The sequence below is a fragment of the Phoca vitulina genome, unplaced genomic scaffold (assembly GCF_004348235.1).
Source record: "Phoca vitulina isolate PV1807 unplaced genomic scaffold, GSC_HSeal_1.0 scaffold7, whole genome shotgun sequence".
Lineage (NCBI taxonomy): Eukaryota > Metazoa > Chordata > Mammalia > Carnivora > Phocidae > Phoca > Phoca vitulina.
In genome coordinates, this window is record NW_022589710.1 from 11,469,568 (window position 1) to 11,490,594 (window position 21,027).

The 21,027-nt window shown below is 37.5% G+C and overlaps 1 protein-coding gene across 1 annotated transcript; it reads left to right on the forward strand.

The window, feature by feature from the left end:
• Positions 1 to 246: 246 nt before the first annotated feature.
• PSMA6 (proteasome 20S subunit alpha 6) lies at positions 247 to 20,594 on the forward strand. The gene is made up of 7 exons (XM_032404949.1): positions 247 to 516; positions 12,125 to 12,219; positions 12,699 to 12,780; positions 13,571 to 13,726; positions 17,010 to 17,188; positions 18,464 to 18,558; positions 20,367 to 20,594. The coding sequence occupies exons 1-7, from the start codon at positions 441 to 443 to the stop codon at positions 20,422 to 20,424; spliced, it is 741 nt and encodes a 246-aa protein (XP_032260840.1). The 5' UTR covers positions 247 to 440; the 3' UTR covers positions 20,425 to 20,594.
• Positions 20,595 to 21,027: the final 433 nt, after the last annotated feature.

Below are 21,027 nucleotides of genomic sequence, written 5' to 3' on the forward strand. Positions count from 1 at the left end.
ACACAAGCTGGATATACACGTCCCAAAACTAACGAGGGACTTAAATACACCATCCATTTAGGTCCCACGGGTAGGCAGATCACTACTCTGGGCCCCCAGAAATCTTTTTCGTCCTTGCTATGGTCAATTCACTTTCCAGATGAAAGCTCCAAAACGCCACAACCCGAGTTTCACCTGGTATCTACACAGCGCTCCGACGTGGGGCTGGCGCAAGCGCACACCGAAGGCCTCCCCCTGCTTTTCCCACCCCAACCGGGGGTGGGGCCTCGGAGCTCTCTCGGCCCCTGAACGGACGCTAGAGTCGTGAGTTCGGCGCGCAAGAGCGGATGAAGCCGGCCGGTGCCCCGGAAGCAGTCGTTGCAACTTCCGGGGGGATTTGTACGCCTGGTGCGGGAGCTACGAGGATCAGAGACAGTGCTTGAAGTAGTGGGGGCGCCAACATGTCCCGTGGTTCCAGCGCTGGTTTTGACCGCCACATTACCATTTTTTCACCGGAGGGCCGGCTCTACCAAGTAGGTGAGTGAATCGAGTCTGCCTTTGGTCCACTCGAATTGCTCTGTCATGGTATGGCCTGGAGCAGCCAGACGCGGCCGGAGTGTAGTCCGCGGCTGAGGCATGGCCGGAGCTGGGACGGGAGAAAGGCCGAGGCAGGGTCCAATCCCATGGTGTTCGCACTCCTGCGTGGAGGCAGGGATCGGGAGCCCTATGGCTGAAGGCCTCGGGCTCTTCGGGGTGAGCGGCCGCACCGCCTGGACACAATAAAGAGTTAAGGAAGGTAGCCTGACTCTCGCTTCCTGACGCCTCTTCACGTGTTATATTTTGGCCTGGGTGGGCCCAGCGTCTGTACTTTTCTAAAGGATAATTGGCTCCTTAACCTTGCCATTGAAACGCTCCTCTCCGTTTTCCTTTGTTTGCAACATGCACTTATCGTAGTTAATTCCACACGGGCATTTAGAACCTTTTATGTGCCGGACGCTGTGCTGCTCCTAGGGGATGCAAAGATGTCAGACACTCTCCTGTACTGACGCTCACAGCTGAAAGGGAGTGACAGATACGTAAACAAACGAAAAAAAGAAAAATAAAAAGAGCCAAATTAAAAGTATCTACAGGGTTCAGGACATCTTTGGAAAACTGCAGATTGAGTGAGTGGTTGTCAATTCTAGAGAAACTAGCATCCCCTTTTCCCACATCTGAATGTTTCTAAATAGTTTAAAAGCTGGTTCTGAATTGTAGGTGAGGTACTGTGAACTAGCTGTTTCCTGAAGAACAGCTTTAGTGGAAATAAACCCTAAACTAGTTATCATTCATTCAATATAACAATTTTGTTGGATTGAAGCGCTGTCAGCGTTTAGATTATAATTATAACCCGGATCCTTAACCTCTTGCGGTAGAGAATTTAGCATCTGGAGAATCTGATTTATATCTGGCCCCGTGATCCTTTGATTTTTGAGTGAGTTTAGCACCTCAGTGCTTTGGGGAGGACAGTAATATCATCTGTGCTTGGAAATCATAAGGAGAGAGTTGGCATATAAATGAGGTTCTTTTCATCTGTAAACTTTAGAATTAGATTTAAAGATAACTTGGAATGAAACTTATCCTGTATATGGCTACATACTGTGTATAATGTAGCAAGAAACAAGGGTAATTCGGTAACCCTTTTAACTCATCCCCAGTTGAAAAATAGGATCAAACAAGAGAGATGATAACTGTATCCTCAAGAAAGTTTCATGTTTAGTTTCTTTCCCGAGTTTTAAAGAATTTTTCTATGTTGGGTCACTGCTTTGAATGTTCTATTTTGTGGTTTTTTAATATGTGAAACAGGAAAAGTCAGATCTACACTTTGCTTTTCTATACCATATTGTGAAATCTAGCCATAAAGCATAGTTTTTAATGCTTCCCAGATTTGGTGAGTAGAAAGGCTGGATAGAGTGTCAGTTAAATAATTTTTTAAAATTTGGAATAAAACATGTGGTCCAAAACAAGCTTAATATATAGAGAGGATGACTTTTCAGGTCTGCCTTGTTGAATAACACATTGTCTCTGCTATCAGGGCACTAATTAGACATTGCTAGGAAAAGGAAAGTGAAAGACTAGTTAGTATGAGCAAGCAGTATAGTGGTGAAGCGTTGAGGCCCTTGGAGCCATACCTGGATTAAGATCCCTGCGTGCTCCATACTAGCCAATTTGGGCAAGTGATATATGACGTTAGCCTTAGTTTCTGTTTGCAAAGTTGGGTTAATAATTCCTTCTTGTGTGGTTGTTTTGAGGACTAAATAAGATATATGTAGAGTACTTAGCACAGTATTAAGTGATCAGTAAATGTTATTAGATGCCTTTTTGATTATTTGGCTCTTGTTTTGTTTTGGTGTATTAGATTAGTAGCTTTGTAGACATGGAGTATTTCCTTTTTTATGGTCCATCCATGCTTGGTTCTCTAGTGAAATAATTGTACATTATGATAATACTGTAAATGCTGTTTGAGTTTATAAACTTTAGAATCCACCAAAGACAAAGCATATAAGAATTACAAGTGCAAATTGTTAACCTTGATAATGGGAAAATAATATAGCAAAAATGGGGAAATAAAAGGGAAGGAAAGATTAATGGAAAGGTGAGTGTATGCTCCTCATCTTCCATAGTTGGTACTCAAAAGATAAATGTAATCTAAAATTGATAAATCAAAAAATAAAGATATAAATTTAAAGTTACAATGCTAACCATAATTATAAACAAACTGTTGACAGTGTTTGCTCCCAGGGAGTAAGAGAAAGATTTTTTATTGTCATTTGTGCATTTGTACTCTTTAGTAACTATGGAAAAATTTCTTTTAATGAATGTATTCGGGTGTGTGTGTGTATGTGTGTGTAAACTGTAGAGCTATACACAGAGCCCCTAGCTTTAATGAATGTATTCGGGGGGTGTGTGTGTGTGTGTGTGTGTGTGTGTGTGTGTGAACTGTAGAGCTATACACAGAGCCCCTAGCTTTGAAATCTAACTAAGGCCCAGGTGGGACAAAGTAAACCTGATTACTTTCAGGCTTTTCTCTTCTGCTTGCTGATCCTTTGCTGGATAGATCTGGCAAGGGAGGGGAGGGGAGTGGCACTTGAATTTGCCTGCCAGGTGGATATGAGCATTGCCTCGTTGCATCTAAGGGAGCATATTGATAAGGAACAGGAAAGAAATGGACTAGTAGAAATAGACTGGAGAGGACAGTTTTCTAATCTAGAAATACCAATCTGGCATTGGTATTGAAGCCAGGATTCCTGGGTTCAAGTCCTGCTCCATACCAACTATGAGAACTTTTCTTCATGAAAATAATAGGGCTTACAGGGCTCTAAGGATTTCATGACTTAATGGATGCAATGTACATAGAACAGTATCTGTCACATAGTAAGTGCTCAGTGGCTGATAATGGACTGAGAAGTACTTACTGTTTGCATCTTTTGCTATAAAAAAAAATACTCGTTTTAAAGTAGTATTTCTGAACCCAGACTTGTCATGCCCTCTTTGAGTTAGATTTGAAATGAAATATGTGTCTGTACATAAATACATATGTATTATAACTACACAAAAAAGTAATGAGATCAAGCACTGCTATGTTTTCAAACCTCATATTCTTCCCCCCATCCCCATGCCAGTGCCAAAATTTCTAATGACCCCACCTGCTTAAAGATCAGGGTGTTTTTGTTTTGTTTTTTAAGATTTTATTTATTTGAGAGAGAGAGAGCACATGAGCAGGGGGCAGGGCAGAGACGGAGAATCGCAAGCAGACTCTGTGCTGAGCACAGGGCCTGTTGTGGGGCTCGATCTCACAACCCTGAGATCATGACCTGAGCCAAAACCCAGAGTCGGACACTTAACCAACTGAGCCACCCAGGCGCCCCAAGATCATGGTATTAAAGAGGGTAATATTAGGTGGCACTATGAAATGAGATGCACTTTCCATTTAGGTTACAAGGTTAGGGGAAGACCAAAGAATGAACAGCTTCCAAAAATCTTAATAACAAAAAGTTTCTAGCACGCAGCTTTGAAATTAAATAGAGACATATTCTGTAGAATACCTGCCTTGCCCCAGTAGAACAACCGGTTCTTTTTAATAACTAAACTTCATAGAATGTATAGATCTCTCAATTCATTTTTATTTTTCCAGCCTAAGTTTATGTGGGGGAAAAAAACATTATCTTAAAACTTAGTACAGCATTTCAAACAAAATTATGGGCGGGAAAAATCTTGAGTTACAGTCTTGTAATTGGCAGAACCTCAGAATCACCTATAGAGGCCTTGCAAAGCCAGTGTCCGTAAGGGGATGTGCATCTCTGTTGTTGCTAACATCACACTGAGGAGGTCATACTATGAGCCATTGTCTGGCATTGTGCTTGTCCTCAACACTTTTGTCTCAGTATCTTTTATATTGAGCCCCCATTTTTTCCTAGTATTATACAAATGACTCCCAGAAAAGTTGGGAAAGTGTTGGGGAAAAGTATAAGGAAAGAAACAAAGTGAATAAGAGATTACTGGGAAAGAGAAGTCTCTATACAAAACAGTGATTTATTTACCATTTTGTTTGTGGTCATGGAGGCAATGTACATTCAAACCTAATGACTTATTGTTAGGTTGAACCATATGAAACTGCTGATGTTTGACTTTTTTTTTTAACCTATAAAAGGGGCTGTCTCATGGTTCAACCTAATACTTACAAATAGGTATTTTACTATGTATTTAAGTTACAATTTAAGAAATTGGAGGCTTGGGATTGAGTGTAATTCATTATAACTTACTCCATTTAAAATGGGAAATGGGCTATCAGTTATCATTGTCTTGCATAATTTTGGACATTCAAGAACAGATTATGGAGATTAACGTAATAGTGTTTGTTAGTTTGTAAGTTTCTGAAATTTTATCCAAAAACCCCAAAACCCCAGTCTTTAGTGATGGAAGTAGTGTTTAATTAATATTTCCGACATTTTAATTCTGGCTTTAAAAAACAAATACACCTTTTAAATGCTCCCCTTATGCTGTTCTGTTTTTTTCTTAATTGGCCTTCATCCTCACTTATGCTGTAAACTATCATATTTTTACCCTACCAGTGTTTCTTTAGAGGATACTCTCGTTATTATGTTATCTCGAGATTCTTTATTCCAGCAGCTTCCATTTTTCTGGAAATTATTACAAAATATTTTATGGTGGTAATGTTACGGGGATTTATTTATACAAAATTTTATTGAAAAATACAGTACAGCATGGTGAATACTAAAATAACAGTACAAGAAGGTTACTATGGAAAGTGACACCTGGGGCACCTGGCTGGCTCAGTCAGGGGAGCGTGTGGCTCTTGATCTTGGGGATATGGGTTTGAGCCCCATGTTGGGTATAGAGATTACTCAAAAAAAAAAAAAAAAAGGAAGAAGGAAAGAAAAAAAAAAAAGTGACACAGCCAAGAAAGATTCGACAGAGAAGGTGAATTGATTAGATAAAGAAATTTGGGGGGAACCAGTGCATAGGTCAGTCAGGATAGCCAGAGCATAAAGAGTGACAACTGGAAGAGCAGATTATAGCAAGTTTTGAAGAGATCTGGGTGCCATGGTAGGGTTTGGACTTTGCTACTTGAGTTTTGGACATAGCTGGAAGAAAAATGACAAGATTATTAAGTAAGGTAGCAGGAGAGTTGAGTAGAATTAGAGCAGAAAGGGACTGATGACAGGAAGACCAATTAGGAGAGACTTGTTCCATAATCCATGTAAGCCCTAATGAGTGAACTAAGGTACTGAGAAAGGGTGGAGAAGAGGAGACTCTTGAGTTTTATTTTTAAAATTTTGATTATGGAAAATTCCAAACAAAAGTACATAGAATAGTATGGTGACCCTTATATACCCATCACCCAGCTTCATCAGTTGTGAACATTTTGTCAGTCTTGTTTTCTCTTTATTCCCTTTCACTTGTCCCCTCTCTGTTAGAGTATTTTAAAGCAAATCCTAGATACGAATGAACATTTCTCTGTTGAGAGAGAAGAGGAAGTCAAGGATGGTACGCAGGTTTGTAGCTCGAGTGGTTAGTAAAACTGTTGAGATAAAGACTGTAAAGAAGCAGGTATACAGAGAAGAATAATTTTCAGAAATGCCTGTCGGAGAAATAGTCATTTGCAAGTGTGGGTTCAGAGCTAAAGATGACACAGTTAGTAGTGATTATATAGGATAAAATCATCCCGGGATAGGGAGAAATGATAGAATCCCGGGGAATACCAGTATTTAAGGACCTGACTGAGGAGGTAAAAGCAATGAAGGAGACTGAGAAGGGAAGTTAAGAGAAGTAGGAGATGAAAAGGTATTCTTAACTAAGAACTTTAAATTAAAAATCAGTTCCTCAGTTGCATTAGCCACATTTCATGTGCTCGTTAGCTACATGTGGTTGATGACTATTTTATTTGACAACACTAATCTATATAGAGAGGGAGGTAGAGGACTTCTTTAATGAATCCTGGCAAATTCACAGTTGTATTCTCTAGTGAGAAGCATTTTTTATATGTAAAATATTTTTTATTTTGTGGGACAAAATTTTATTTATGTGGTGATGGGAGTAGCTCTATCTTTTATGACTTTTATCTAATGCATTATTTTTTTAAATCTTTTTGCATTATTTAAGCAGATCAGATAAGTAGTGTAAGTGAATGAAAGAGGCTGGGTGAGATATGACAAGGAGTGGTGGAAACTGTGAAAAACTGCAAAACGTGTCAGCCCTAGGTTGATGTTCACTATGTAAGGATGAGGGTTGGGGCGCCTGGGTGGAACAGTAGGTTGAGTGTCTGACTTGGTTTTGGCGCAGGTCTTCATGATCTCAGGGTCATGAGATGAGCACTAATCAGGGAGTCTGCTTCTCTCCCCCCTCTCTCTCCCTCTGCCCCTTCCTCCCAGCTTGTGCATACTTGCACGCATGTGCACTTTCTCTCTCTCAAATAAATAAATCTTAAAAAAAAAATGAGGGTCAAGTGTTACCCCAGTTTTTTTTCCTGAGAAAAACTAAGTTCTGATTTTATTTTCTCTGACTTTTAAAACCTTCCTAGAAAACCCTGCATTTTAAACCAACTTGAGTAAGCTGGATTGGGCCCATGGCCAACCTTCGATTTAGTATATATTGGTTGCAAATGTAATTTTAAATTTCCTTGGTTCCTACTTTATTTCACTGTCCAATCTGGATGTGGAGGGGCAAAATACACACTTCTAAATGCTAAAACTAGCGGTGAAATAAATGCTATAGAAATTCAGAGAAGGGGTTGAAGGATCCCATCTGGGATAATCAGAAAGTATCCGTGGGAGCTGGAAGAGGCTTGGGGAGGAAGGGCAAGCGCTGGCTAAGCGGAGATAAGAGTGAAAGGGCACTTGAGGCAGGGCATGAAGAAGCAAAGATATGGGAAAGATCGGGTTTGTAAACGAAAAATATAACGTAAGAGGAGAGTTGGTAAATGTTGCAAACTAATCTCCCTCTACAGCCATAGATGGATTATTTCTTAGGCCAAAATCATGTTCTGAGCAATTGGGTAATAACAGACAACAGGCATTTGGAAATGTAGTGCTGAAATTAGGCAAGGTCAAGGATAGTGACCCAGATAAAAGAATCATCTGTATATAAATGACTATTCTTAATATTGCCTTATTTCTGTAATGTCTATAATGATAGCCCCTTTCTTATTCCCGGTACAAGCAATTTGTATTCTCTTATTTATTTATTTTTTGTATTCTCTTATTTTCTTGATTAGTCTGGCTGGGGGGTTTATTAGTTTCCTGTGGCTGTCGTAACAAATTACCAGATTTGGTGGCTTAAAAAAGAAATTTATTTTCTCACAGTTCTGGGGACCAGGAGTCTAAAATCAGTTTCCCTGGACCAAAATCAAGATGTTAGGACCTTAGGAGAATACATTCCTTGCCTCTTCCACTTCTGGAGGCTACCAGCATTCCTTGGGTTGGGACTGCATCGCTCTACTCATCAAGACCAGCATCTTCAAATCTCTGCTCCCTCTTCACAGCACCTTCTCTGTGTAAAATCTCCCTCTCCATCTCTTGTATAAGGATACATATGATTGCACTTGGGGCCCACTGGGATAATCTCCCCATTTCAAGTTTGTTGTTTTTGTTCAAAGAATCAATTTTTTACTTTCCTGACTTCCTTTTTTTGTTTATTTTACTGATTTCTGATCTTTGTTGTTGCCTTTTTTCAAATCTGGGTTTATTTTGCCTTTCACTAAACTTCTTAAAGTAGAAACTTCGATCCTTGATTTTATACCTTTTCTAATATAAACAAGGCTAGCATATTAGTTTTCTATGATGCATAAAAATTACTACGAACAGCAGCTAAAAATAACACACACTTATTAACTCCAACAATTTCTGTGGGTCAGGAGTAGTCTGCCTAGAACATCACAAGTCTGTAATCATAGTGTTGTCCAGGTTGTGTTCCTATGTGGAGGCTCAACTGGAGAAGACTCTGCTTTCAAGCTCACTGAGGATTTTGGCAGAATTCATTTCCTTTCAGTATAGAACTGAGGACCCCAGCTGCTTGCTGGCTGTTCACTGGAAGATACCCGTGGTTCCTTGCCATACAGCCACTTAGCAAGCCAGTAAGAGGAATCTCTAGAGTTAGTCTGCTAGCAAGACAGAGTCTTTTTAATATATATGTAGTTTTATTGATAAATGAGGCACATACAGGTACAGTTAAGGACTGAAATTAGACTCATTTCACAGGTAAATCAATTTGTAAGTTCACTTAATATCTATAAATGCCATAATTGTTACCTCTGATAATATTTTATTTTTATTTTTTTTTAAGATTATTTATTTATTTGACAGAGAGAGACACAGCGAGAGAGGGAACACAAGCAGGGGGAATGGGAGAGGGAGAAGTAGGCTTCCTGCTGAGCAGGGAGCCCGATGCGGGGCTCGATCCCAGGACCCTGGGATCATGACCTGAGCTGAAGGCAGACGCTTAACGACTGAGCCACCCAGGCGCCCCTACCTCTGATAATATTTTAGATCCAATGCTATCTGCCTACATTTCACTTATATTTATGAAGGAATTGGAATTAGTTTGGGTTTGCTCAAAAGCATTAAACTGTATTAGCTAAACATTTTTATTTTTAAATTTTTGCATATTTCTTATATTTGGGGCAGACATTTACCTTTGTAAGACAAAACAATGTGTTAGAAAAAGATGATGGTAGGAGAAATTTTATCATGCTATGGAAGATAACCTACTGCTTTTATTTTTAAAGCAGTCTTCTGTAATGTAATCAGGATAATGACATCCCATCACCTTTGCCATATTCACTTTGTCAGAAGCGAGTTACAGGTTCTGTCCACACTCAAGATGAGGGGATTACACAAAGGTGTGAACACCAGGAGGCAGGGATTGTAGAGAGTAGGCCACTTTAGGGTCTGTCCACCATAGCCATAAAATTCCTTCTTTCAGCTGCATCCTACAAATTTTGATATATTATTACCAGTCAGTTCAAAATACTTCTAAATTTCTGTTATGATTATTTCTTTGATTCATGGATTACTTAGAAAGGTGTTTTAAAATTTTCAAATATTTAGGGATTTCAGTACTTTAAAATTCATTGAGACTTGTTTTATGGCCTCTAATATACGCTCTGTCTTAGTAAAGGTACCATGTGCATTTGTATTATACCATGTGCATGTATATTCTTCAGTTGTCATCAGTAGTAGTCTACAGATAGCAGTGAGGTCGAGGCGCTTGATTGTGTGGTCCATATAGTGTTTGTCTATTTTGTGTGTGTCTCTCTATGTCTATTTCACTTGTGTGGTGGTGGTGTTAAAATGTTTAACTGGATGGGTTTGGCCATTTCTCTTTTTAATTTTGTCCATTTTCCTTTTATGTATTTTGAAGTACTCTTACAAGGTGCATATACATTTGTGATTGTTATATTTTCCTTATGAATTGATTTTTCTACTTTTGAAATGTACTTGTTTATCTCTGATATATTGCCTTGAAGTCTCTACTTTGTCTGATGTTAATATAGTCCCTTCAACTTCCTGATGCTTACTGTTTATATGGTACTCTTTTTTCCATCCATTTATTAAACTGTGTCTGTGATAGATACCATGTTTGAGTCTTGCCTTTTTATCCATTCTGACAGTTTCTGCTTTTATTTTTTTTTTTTTTTTAAGATTTTATTTATTTATTTGACAGAGAGAGAGCGACAGCAGGAACACAAGCAGGGGGAGTGGGAGAGGGAGAAACAGGCTTCCCGCTGAGCAGGGAGCCCGATGTGGGGCTTGATCCCAGGACCCTGGGATCACGACCCAAGCCGAAGGCAGGTGCTTAACGACTGAGCCACCCAGGCGCCCCCAGTTTCTGCTTTTAATTGGAGTCTTTTGTCCATTAATATTTAATGAAGTTGTTGACTTGGATTCTGCTCTATTCCTCCAAAGAATGTTGATTTGTTCTAGCAGGCAGTTAATTTGGATGGCAACTCAAATCTCATTTTCTTTTATCCTTAGCTAAGCTGCCTGGAGTCTGTCTTGTGCTTGTGTGGTTATGGAATCACCCAGAGATTTGGATAACATATATAGGTTGGGACTCTCCCTCTCTGGCTCTCTCCTTTCTTTCCCTTATTTTCCTGCAGCTGTAGTTACCCCCAAACTGTTCTCTAGTTCTTCATGCCAAAGAGACTGAATTTTCTATGGGTGTTTAGCCCTGACCAGGGCCTGCACTCGGTCTGTAAGCCATGAAGACGGGAAACTCACTTCATGCCATTTCCTTGTTCCAAGCATTGTCTCCCCCTCCAGAATCTGCCCACCTTTGGCCACTTTCTGGTGCCTTCAGGTAGTTGTTTTGTTTAGAGTTTACAGTTTTTAGCTGTGGAGTTTTGATCTAGTAGAAGCTTTTTGGCCATATGAGAAACAGAACTGAGAAGCATTTTGAAACATTGTATTTTAGAAGTTATTTGTGGTGTAATGGGGTGGTAAAAATAAGCAATTGTAATCTAATTAAATCTAAGCTGAATTTGAGGATTTCCCTTATGGTAGAGTCGTTTAACTCTACTTTTCTGTCTTCAAAATATAGCCATTTCGAAATATTTGATAAGGGGTTTTTATTATAGCTCCTATTAAAGGAAATTCTTTGGCATAGATAGTATCTTTTTTCAGCTGGTCCTCATTACCAGTTGGCTTTTGAAGAGATGATGAGGCCAGGCTTCAGACCCAATGCCCACAGTAATACTTGACAGAATTTTTAAAACATCTATTATGTCAAAATATAGATAGTGATTGGAGTTACGAGTAATTTTTTTTTTACATTATCTTCTATATTCCCCATATTTTCTACAGTGAGCATGTATTTCTGCTGCTGTTTTTATAATTACAAAATATATGTTTAAATTAGATTTAAATATTATAGAAATACATAGCATAGAAAGGAGTAGTCTCATCTGTAATTCTGCCTTCCAGAGGCAGTCACTATCAGCTATACTGCATGATGCCAAAGTAGTTTGTTTGCATTCTACCACTTTGATTCATCTGTTTTAACCTAGGGAATGGTCTGACAGCAGCTGGAAGTGCACAAGCTGAAGTTTGTCATAGACAAACTCAAGGATCCTTGTTTTAGGTATCATGAAGATTGGAAAAACCATGATCCAGAAAATTTCAACTTGGTAGGGAGAAAAAAAACAATGCAGAATAATCTAACAGCAATTAAAATTGCATAGAATCAAACTAGTTACTGGCCAAAATTAACAGAACTAGTAAATCTGGAGAAAATTTAGAGCAACTGGAATTTGACCCAGGAAAACCAGATTTGGTAGAAATAATGGCCACAAAACAGACTTTTAAAATGATAAGATGTAATTGATAAAGATTTGATATGATAAATTAATTAAGTCTTTATTGGAAATTTGGTACTTGATCCTGATGAAAATGATTACAGTAAACTAAAATGGAAAGAAATGGAGTTGGTTTAACTATGATTTATTATTATCATTATTATTTTGACTTTGCATGTCTTGGACAACATTCCATGTTAGTTCATATAGCTCTAGCTCATTCTTTTTAATGACTGCTTTTATGCCATTGCATGAATCTAATAATTTATTCCACTTTCTCAAAACACTATTTTCCAGAATATGCTTTTAAGGCTATTAACCAGGGTGGCCTTACATCAGTAGCTGTCAGAGGGAAAGACTGTGCAGTAATTGTCACACAGAAGAAAGTACCTGTAAGTAATACTGCCCAGATAGCCAATTGTTACAGAATATAATGCAAGGATTTTTTATGAGTTTGTGCAAAGGTATATGACTACCTCTATACATTCACATTATTCTTGCTTTGCCTCTATTTTCCTGTTTCATTCAACAAGTATTTACTGAGTAGCTATGGACGGTTTAGCTGAGTAGACAGAGTTAATATATTGAGCTTTGTGGTATGATTATAAGCACAGTGGGAATTCTAGGTCTTTTGTCTTCGGGGACCTTCAAACAGGCTTTGGTGAGCTATAGTTCTTGCCCACAGGAAACCTGTCATCTAAAAAAGGAAGACAGAGTCTCCTCCCTGCCTTTTTTAAAAACTGGTTTTATCTATAAAATGAACAGAAAACATATATTACATAGTTTATCGCTATAATTTTATAGTATTTTTTATCCCTGCACAGAGACCTCTGGTTTTTAAAAAGTTATCTTGATTTATTTTGTTCATTAGGACAAATTATTGGATTCCAGCACAGTGACTCACTTATTCAAGATAACTGAAAACATTGGCTGTGTGATGACAGGAATGACAGGTAATTGGCTCGATGTCTACTTAGATTTGTTATTTTCTTCAAATTATTTTTGAGTTTTGTATTAATTTTTAAAAGGCTCCATTTAGTGCCTCATTGGCAAATAATAGGAGTAAATTTGCAGTCTTCCAAGGCTAATACCAGTATATTCAGAGTACTACGAGGTTTTTGAAATTATAAGTATAATAGAATTAGATCTCTGTTGCTACTGCTTTCAGGGAGACTGGGCTGAAGCCCCTCTCATGGACATTGATTTCATATATAGTTAATAGTTAAAGGAGATGCAAGTATATTTCAAACCTGGTAATAATGACACTGTTAGAAGTAAATGAGAATTATAAAAATTACTTTGGGTTTCTATTTTCTAAAATCAAGGGAAAATTCAAGCCTACAGAAAAGATCAAGAGAAACATTATTCTCTCTCCTTAAAACTTGTTCTTTTGGGAATTATTAGCTACCTGCAGGAACTATTTTGACAGCTGATGAAGGGCTCAGCATGAAAGTCCAGTGCTGTGTGTGGAACTCCATCTTTTAAAAATGTTTTCCTTTTTTGTCATGTACTTGTTGCTGAGTCATTGACTATTCATTAGTGATAGAAAAAGCCATAGTGGACCACTTCTGCTTTTGTTAAGTCATAGTGGAGATTTTATATGTGTGTGTGTGTGTGTGTGTTTGTGTGTGTGTGTGTGTGTGTGTATTTCTATATTTCTATATATGGAAAATTGAAAATTGTCTGATTTTGAGGTTCACTCTTTCCTCTAAAGTAATAAACTTGGGTTTTTTATGCTCTAAGCTGACAGCAGATCCCAGGTACAGAGGGCACGCTATGAGGCAGCTAATTGGAAATACAAGTATGGCTATGAGATTCCTGTGGACATGCTGTGCAAAAGAATTGCTGATATTTCTCAGGTCTACACACAGAATGCTGAAATGAGGCCTCTTGGTTGTTGTAAGTATGCTAAGAAGACTTCCAAAGAATTGATGAATTACATGGTTTTTTTTAGAGAATATGAATAAAGTTATTGCAATAACACTTGGGTTCTGAACATGTGGTTTTTGGAAATTATATAAGATGAGGAACTCTTTATAATAAATCAGCAATGAAGAGTAGGTTTCACAGTAGTATTTTAGGCATTATCTTTTAAGCTTTAGATGCTATTAGACTTTCTACCAAAATATTTCTTTTAAGCGTGTCTGATTTGAAAGATCTGAGTCACTGTCATATTGGGCTGTTGTTCTGGGGGTTTTACTGCAATTCCAGATTACGCTTTCAATGGAAATGCCTATATTAGGCATCTTAACGGTGTAGATCTTTTTTTTTTTTTTTTTGACCACCCTAAAGAATCAGGCTCACACACACATTCCTGTGATTCATATTTTTAGAATACATTACCTTTAAAAAAAATAAGTAAAATTCTCTTGGGAGAGAGATGAGATTTACTGATTTTAGATTTAATGTAGTACAGTAGCCTAAAAAAATCAGCACATTTGTTTCTGTGTTGTGTCATTTATGAGAATTATCAATGTAATGATTTTTCTTCAATATCTGACCCTATTTTTGAACTCTGATAGAATGCTCCCTCAGTTTCTTCAGTGATACTCTTCCTCACTCTCATCCTCTTCTGCTTTTCCTTTAAATGTTTTTGCTCACCAGGTTTTCTCTGTGGTCATTCTCTCCCTCTTGGTTCTGTCTGGGTGAGATCACCCAGAGATCACCCTTGAGTTCATGCTTTCATTTACTACCTGTATACAGCCAATGTCCCGCAGATACTTCAGCCTTGAAATCATTGCTGTTTTCCTACTTTCATCCTCAATTTCTCTTTGCTATGCTCACTCCACCTTCCCTGGTCATCTGGTTAGTCATTGAGCCTTACCAGAATATCTCTTCCTTCTTCATCATCTCTTACGTTTGCTGCCTAATTTATTTGTCTCTTCTCTCCCTTCTCACTCTTTCCTCATCTCTCTTCCATGTTGCTACGTAATTATCATTTTTAAATCAAATTTTGGTTGTTGCTCCCTAGAAAAACTGATTCCTCGTTGGATATAGTGTAAATTCGAAACTCCTTAATATGATGTGCAAGACCCCTGATAGTTTATTCCCAGGCAGCCTCTTGCACGTCCTGCTTTCCTTTCTCACCTGACGTGCCAGTAGTATATGGGTCTTTTGTCATGGCCTGGGTGTGCTGTTACCTTACATGTCATGATGCCTTTGTACGTGTTGTTCCTTGTGCCTTGATTGCCTTTCATGTCCTTATCACCTATGAAACCCTGTTCATCTTGCAAGACCCAAAGTAGAGAAGTGTTTGTTCCCCCAGAGCAGTAAGTGGGTACCTCTTTTGTGTTGCCATGTACTTTGTGTATATCAAGTATAACATGTAAAGAAAATTACAGGGTGACATAACCTTTGAATAAAACACAGTTACTTGATCACTGTCATAGTGTTTATCAATTAAATAAGGTTGAAAATTCCTCATTAGTAGACTCTATAAGACATCTATAAAAGTGAATAAAGTAATTGGTTAATATTGAATCTTAAAAGAGAGGACACTCCAAGCATAGCTTGGAGATATTGCAGGTTCAGTACAGACCCCTGCGATAAAGCTAATATCACGATATAGTGAGTCAGATGAATTTTTTGGTTTCCCAGTGCATATAAAAATTATGTTTACAGTATAATCTATTAAGTACACAATAGCATTATATCTAAAAAGATAATGTACCATACCTTAATTTTAAAATACTTTATTGCTAAAGATGCTAATATCTAAGCTTTCAGCAAGTCATAATCACTGATCATAGATCACCATAACACGTATAATAATAATGAAAAAGTTTGAAATATTCCAGGAATTACCAAAATGTGACACAGACACAAAGTGAGCAAATCCTATTGAAAAAATAGACTTGCTCAACACAGGGTGGTTACAAACCTTTGTTAAAAAAAAAAAAAGGTATCCGGGGCGCCTGGGTGGCTCAGTCGTTAAGCGTCTGCCTTCGGCTCAGGTCATGATCCCAGCATCCTGGGATCGAGCCCCACATCGGGCTCTCTGCTCCGCGGGAAGCCTGCTTCTCCCTCTCCCATTCCCCCTGCTTGTGTTCCCTCTCTCGCTGTGTCTCTCTCTGTCAAATAAATAAATAAATTCTTTAAAAAAAAAAAAAAAGGTATCCGCAAAGCGCAACACACTATAAAACGAGGCATGCCTTTATATAAAAGAGGTTCAGATCTAGAAATAGAAGAAAGCAGGAGTTAAGCCATTCCTTAAATACTTTATTACCTGCTTTGCTGAGTAGAAAGAAGTTTGGGGGCGGTATTTATTTTAATTATATGTCATTATAACAATATGATTAGATTTTTAATAACAAAGTTGTATGTACAGAATTCAGAATTTGGTTTCTCTTGACTACTGGGGAGTGTATACCAGCAGTATCAAAGTTGGGCAGTGTGAAGAGAAGGAAGTAGCCTCTGTGTTTCACTTGGTGCCAGCATTCCCAAGGTGTATTCCATACACTTTTAGTTCCCTGGAACCCAAAATTCTTAAGAACCTTAAGCTCTTAAATTAAAAAAAAAAAAAGAAAAAGTCTTCCATGGTCAAATAAATTAAAGAACTACTGAAGTTCTAAGTAAGTCAACCTACGTAGAATATCTAACATACTATTATATATTATTTTCTCTAAAAGAAAGTATATGAAAAATATGCTTCCCAAATTTTTTTGGTAATATTTCAGGGGATCAAAGAAACATATTTTGGGTAGTAGCAAGGATTAGAAAATTGTAAATTACACTTGTGATAGTTCAAATTTTAAAAACATCTGTGATAGGGGCACCTGGGTGGCTCAGTTGGTTAAGCAACTGCCTTCGGCTCAGGTCATGATTCTGGAGTCCCAGGATCGAGTCCCACATCAGGCTCCCTGCTCAGCGGGGAGTCTGCTTCTCCCTCTGACCCTCCCCCTCTCATGCTCTCTGTCTCCCATTCTCTCTCTCAGATAAATAAATAAAATCTTTAAAAAAAAAACAAAACGTCTGTGATAAACCTTTGGTGAAATGGGAGTTTCTTGGTTACCTAATTTATCTATAGTAATAACCTGTATTTCATCAGTTTTTTAAAGCAAAATACCTATCCTAAAATAGCTGGCCAGAATAATGATCAACAACAGCTTTATGACAATACTAAGAGAGAAGAAATTGTGTTGTACAAAAGTATAAGCTATTTAATGAGGGTCTTTCTTTTTAGGTATGATTTTAATTGGTATAGATGAAGAACAAGGCCCTCAGGTGTACAAGTGTGATCCTGCAGGTTACTACTGTGGGTTTAAAGCCACTGCAGCAGGAGTTAAACAAACGGAGTCAACCAGCTTCCTTGAAAAAAAAGTGAAGAAGAAATTTGATTGGACATTTGAACAGACAGTGGAAGTAAGTTAGCCAAAAGGAGCTGACTTTTTTTTTTAATGCTATATAGAATAGTGAAAATCATTGTATAATTGACAATTTATAAAGGCTATTCCTGGGTTTATCACATGACCCAGGTTTGTCAGCTTCATAGAATTGGTGTCATTCAGCCGACATGGGAACAATGAGGACTGCTTTTATTGACTTAATTCCCTATCTCATTTCATAATGTATTTGAGACTGCTTTCAACAAAACACGTATAAAATGGGAAGATGTAACTAAAAATAAGAATCAAAACTAGGGCGTAAGACCTGCATGGTTGTGAGTCAAATTAGGCTTAACCTTCCTAGTAGCAAAAGTGAAAAAATTTAGGGATGTTACTCTTATGGCCCTAAAGGAAAAACAGCCACATACCAAATTCTCAGGGAGACAAACATCTGGGTAAAAGAATATATGCTCATAGGATAACTTGGCAGAGAAAATCTATCTGGGATGCAAAAGTAGAGCTCACTTAATGCAGGGATCTTAAGGGGATTATTCATTACGATTGGGACATTTTAAATAGATACAACAAGCTAAAATTCTTATACAAATATTTAGTAACCTTAGACTAAGGAAGCCTCTTATTTACTGCCAAGAGGTTAAAAACAAAAATTTTAGTGGATTTTGGAAAGGAGGAGCTGAGATGCAGCCATTCTAAAGACGCATGATTCTGATAAATGACAAAAGAAAAATGCTATCTGATACTTCTATGTTTGGTTGGCAGTATTATCTCATTTATACTAACAGGAGATATAAAGCTAGTTCTCATCGGGGAGGTACTGTGCCCTGTGTAAATGTTTCTAAAAGGTCTTTTTTACTTGCAGTTCATAATTACATAAGTAATTAATCACATCAGATACAAAGCCACTTAAATACATTCTTAAATTTTTTACTGTAAATTTTCCGTGAAGGAAGACTGTATCGTTCATGTTTATCCTCTCCCCCTTCTCACCCCAAGTGCTTAGCATAGTCCCCAGCATGTAGTCATCATCAAGCAAAGAGACTATTGTGTGTAAATCATCCTGTTTTGTTTGATGGACCCCTTTCATTTATCTTGAATTCATATAAGTAAGTGATTGGCAGGCAACATATTAGAATTAAGCAATATGCCAGTAACATGTGGCTATAGAAATGTATCACTGAAACATGAAGCAAAAATGAATAGCTTGTGGTTAACTCATGTTTTGAATAAGCTTGGAATGAGAAAATCTTGGAATCTCTGAAAAATACAATTTTAATCTTGGTACTTTTTTCAGACTGCAATTACATGCCTATCTACTGTTCTATCAATTGATTTCAAACCTTCAGAAATAGAAGTTGGAGTAGTTACAGTTGAAAATCCTAAATTCAGGTGAGTTATATTTTCGGCCAAGTGCTTAGAGAAGTTTGCCAAGAGGTAAATTACAGCCTAGAAAGGTAGAGGTGTATGGGTCCGTTTATCCTACAACTTGGGGGGAAAGCATTTTTTTTACCTAGATTTACAGTTTTTTCCTTCAATATTTGAGAGATCTGTTTTAAAATTTATTGGAAGTCCCTTTAAGAAGACATAACTGCTTTTCTCATTTCAGAGTGGTTTTATATCTGTATCAGAGGCAACATAAAATAACCTTCTCTATGTTAGGACTAAAGGAAGCATAAGTGTTTTCCTTTTTTTAGCCTAAGGCCAATAGAAATTCATCTCCCAGAGTAGTAGTAGTACTTAGTTTTTTGAGGTGGAGCTTTGATTATTTAGTGGTTAGTTAAGTGGAGCTTTGAAGAGCAGTATGAAATACTGATCTGCGTTAGACCCTGTCTGGAGATCTTGGGAAACCCCAAATTTTGAATACAGCTAATTGAATTACAGATGCTGGATGCTTGTCTGTTCTTACTAAGTGACTAACTCCCAAAAATCAACCTTATAGCTTCCATGAGTCAAATCTGTACTGGGTGCTTAACATATACCATCTCACTTAATTCTCCCAGAACCCTGCAAGGTGGTTTACTTACCAGGAACCTGGATGTGCTTATGAAAAATATTTCAGTTAAATCCATAGATGCAAGGAAGTGCTGGAAGGCATGTTAGCTATTATTTGTATCTACTCTTAGGTCACAGTTACACGGACACTTGGTCATGGTTAGGGGTGGGGAAAAAGGTGGTAAACTAAGCTTAACTGGCTTGAAGAGTTTTTTGTTACTATGCTTCCCCCCCCCAATTTACTCTTTTTGTTGCCTGCAGGTAAGTGATTTAAACATGAACGATGTAAGAAAAATTCATAGAATTAACAAAATTGTGAATCCTCTTTTTTTTTTTTCCTGTAGAAAATAGTTGTATGTTTTGTTTTGTTTTAGCAGTACTGTTCTAGCAGGAGCAATTCATGAATCTGCTTAAAGGACCTGCAGGTTCTTTTTTCTTTTCTATTCTGAGACCGTCTGATAGCTTTTAACATTTTTATTTCCATCTATTAGTTAAATAGGTAAGAAACCAAAGAACCTGTATCTTCAGAAAGTTCTGAAGAACTTTATAAATTTGATGGTAGGAAGTATGCTTAAATAATAACTACAATATATAACATAAGCATCAACAACTACAATATAAATTACTTATATTGCCCCAGTCTGCACTAAAAAATGTCACTTTGATGAATTTCACTGTTTAGAAGTCGAGCAGTAATAGGTCACATTAAAGGTTGCCGAGCATTTGATTTCTTTGGAGGAAATATGTGTTCATCATGAAGTGCCTTCTTGTCTCTCAGCTGACAGAAACTTGAGTTACACAAAGTGTAAAGGCATTTTGACATAGGAGCTAAAATAGAATACATGAATACATTATGTATAGTTAGCTTTATATTTAGTTTAATTATTTTCTATCATAGCTGCAACTAAAAGGTCTTATTTTCAGAAGACCTAATTTTTGATCTGATGTCAAAGAAGTAAATGTTTTTGTATATAGATGAAGTTGATAAAATATTTGGGAATTCTTTCAAAATAATCTGAACGGATGAGTGGTGGGTATACAGATTTTTAAGATAGTAGCTATAAATTATTGATAATTGTTGAAGTTGGGTGTTAGGTACACAGGAATTCATTACTATCTATTCTTCCATGTGTGTTTGCAATTTTACATAATAAAAAGTTTTCAAAAAGTAAAATGGTTGTGGATTTTTCCCCCTTGCCTTCTAGGATTCTTTCAGAAGCAGAGATTGATGCTCACCTTGTTGCTCTAGCAGAGAGAGACTAAACATTGTAGTTAGTTTACCAAATCCATGACGCCACTTGCCTGTGTGTTTGGTAGCAACAGACCAACATTATGGAGGCCCCTGGATTGAAAAAGGAACCTCTCCCACTCCTGCCCTGCCGCTGAAGTGGTCAGGACTCTGTATAAATAAAAACAGTGCTTTTGGAAAATAATCGCATCTTGTCTTAATTTCACCTCTAGTTTTAAGTAGTAAGCCTCTTGGTGCATGCAGACTGTTAAATGTTCACCATCCCCACATTGTAGCTTTACTCATTTTGTTGACGGAGATCCAAGTTTCTTTGGCTTCAGGAACTTAACGGGCAGAAGTTTAAACTATAGTTATACGGCCTACCTCATAAATGGCAAACTAAAAACTCTGGTTTCAAAACTTGCTCTGACTGTAAGCTGGCATGTAAGGCAAGGCCTTTATTTTCAATACTTCATTCATTCGAATGGGATATTTCTGAACCTAGACTCCAAGTGCTCTTGGAGGTTTTAACTATAGTGAAAAGATTGGCATTATTATTATTCAGAGGTTTTGAGATACACATTTAACCTGTACTCCATAAGATCCAGTATTTTTAAGAGCAAAATTGCAGTTACCTT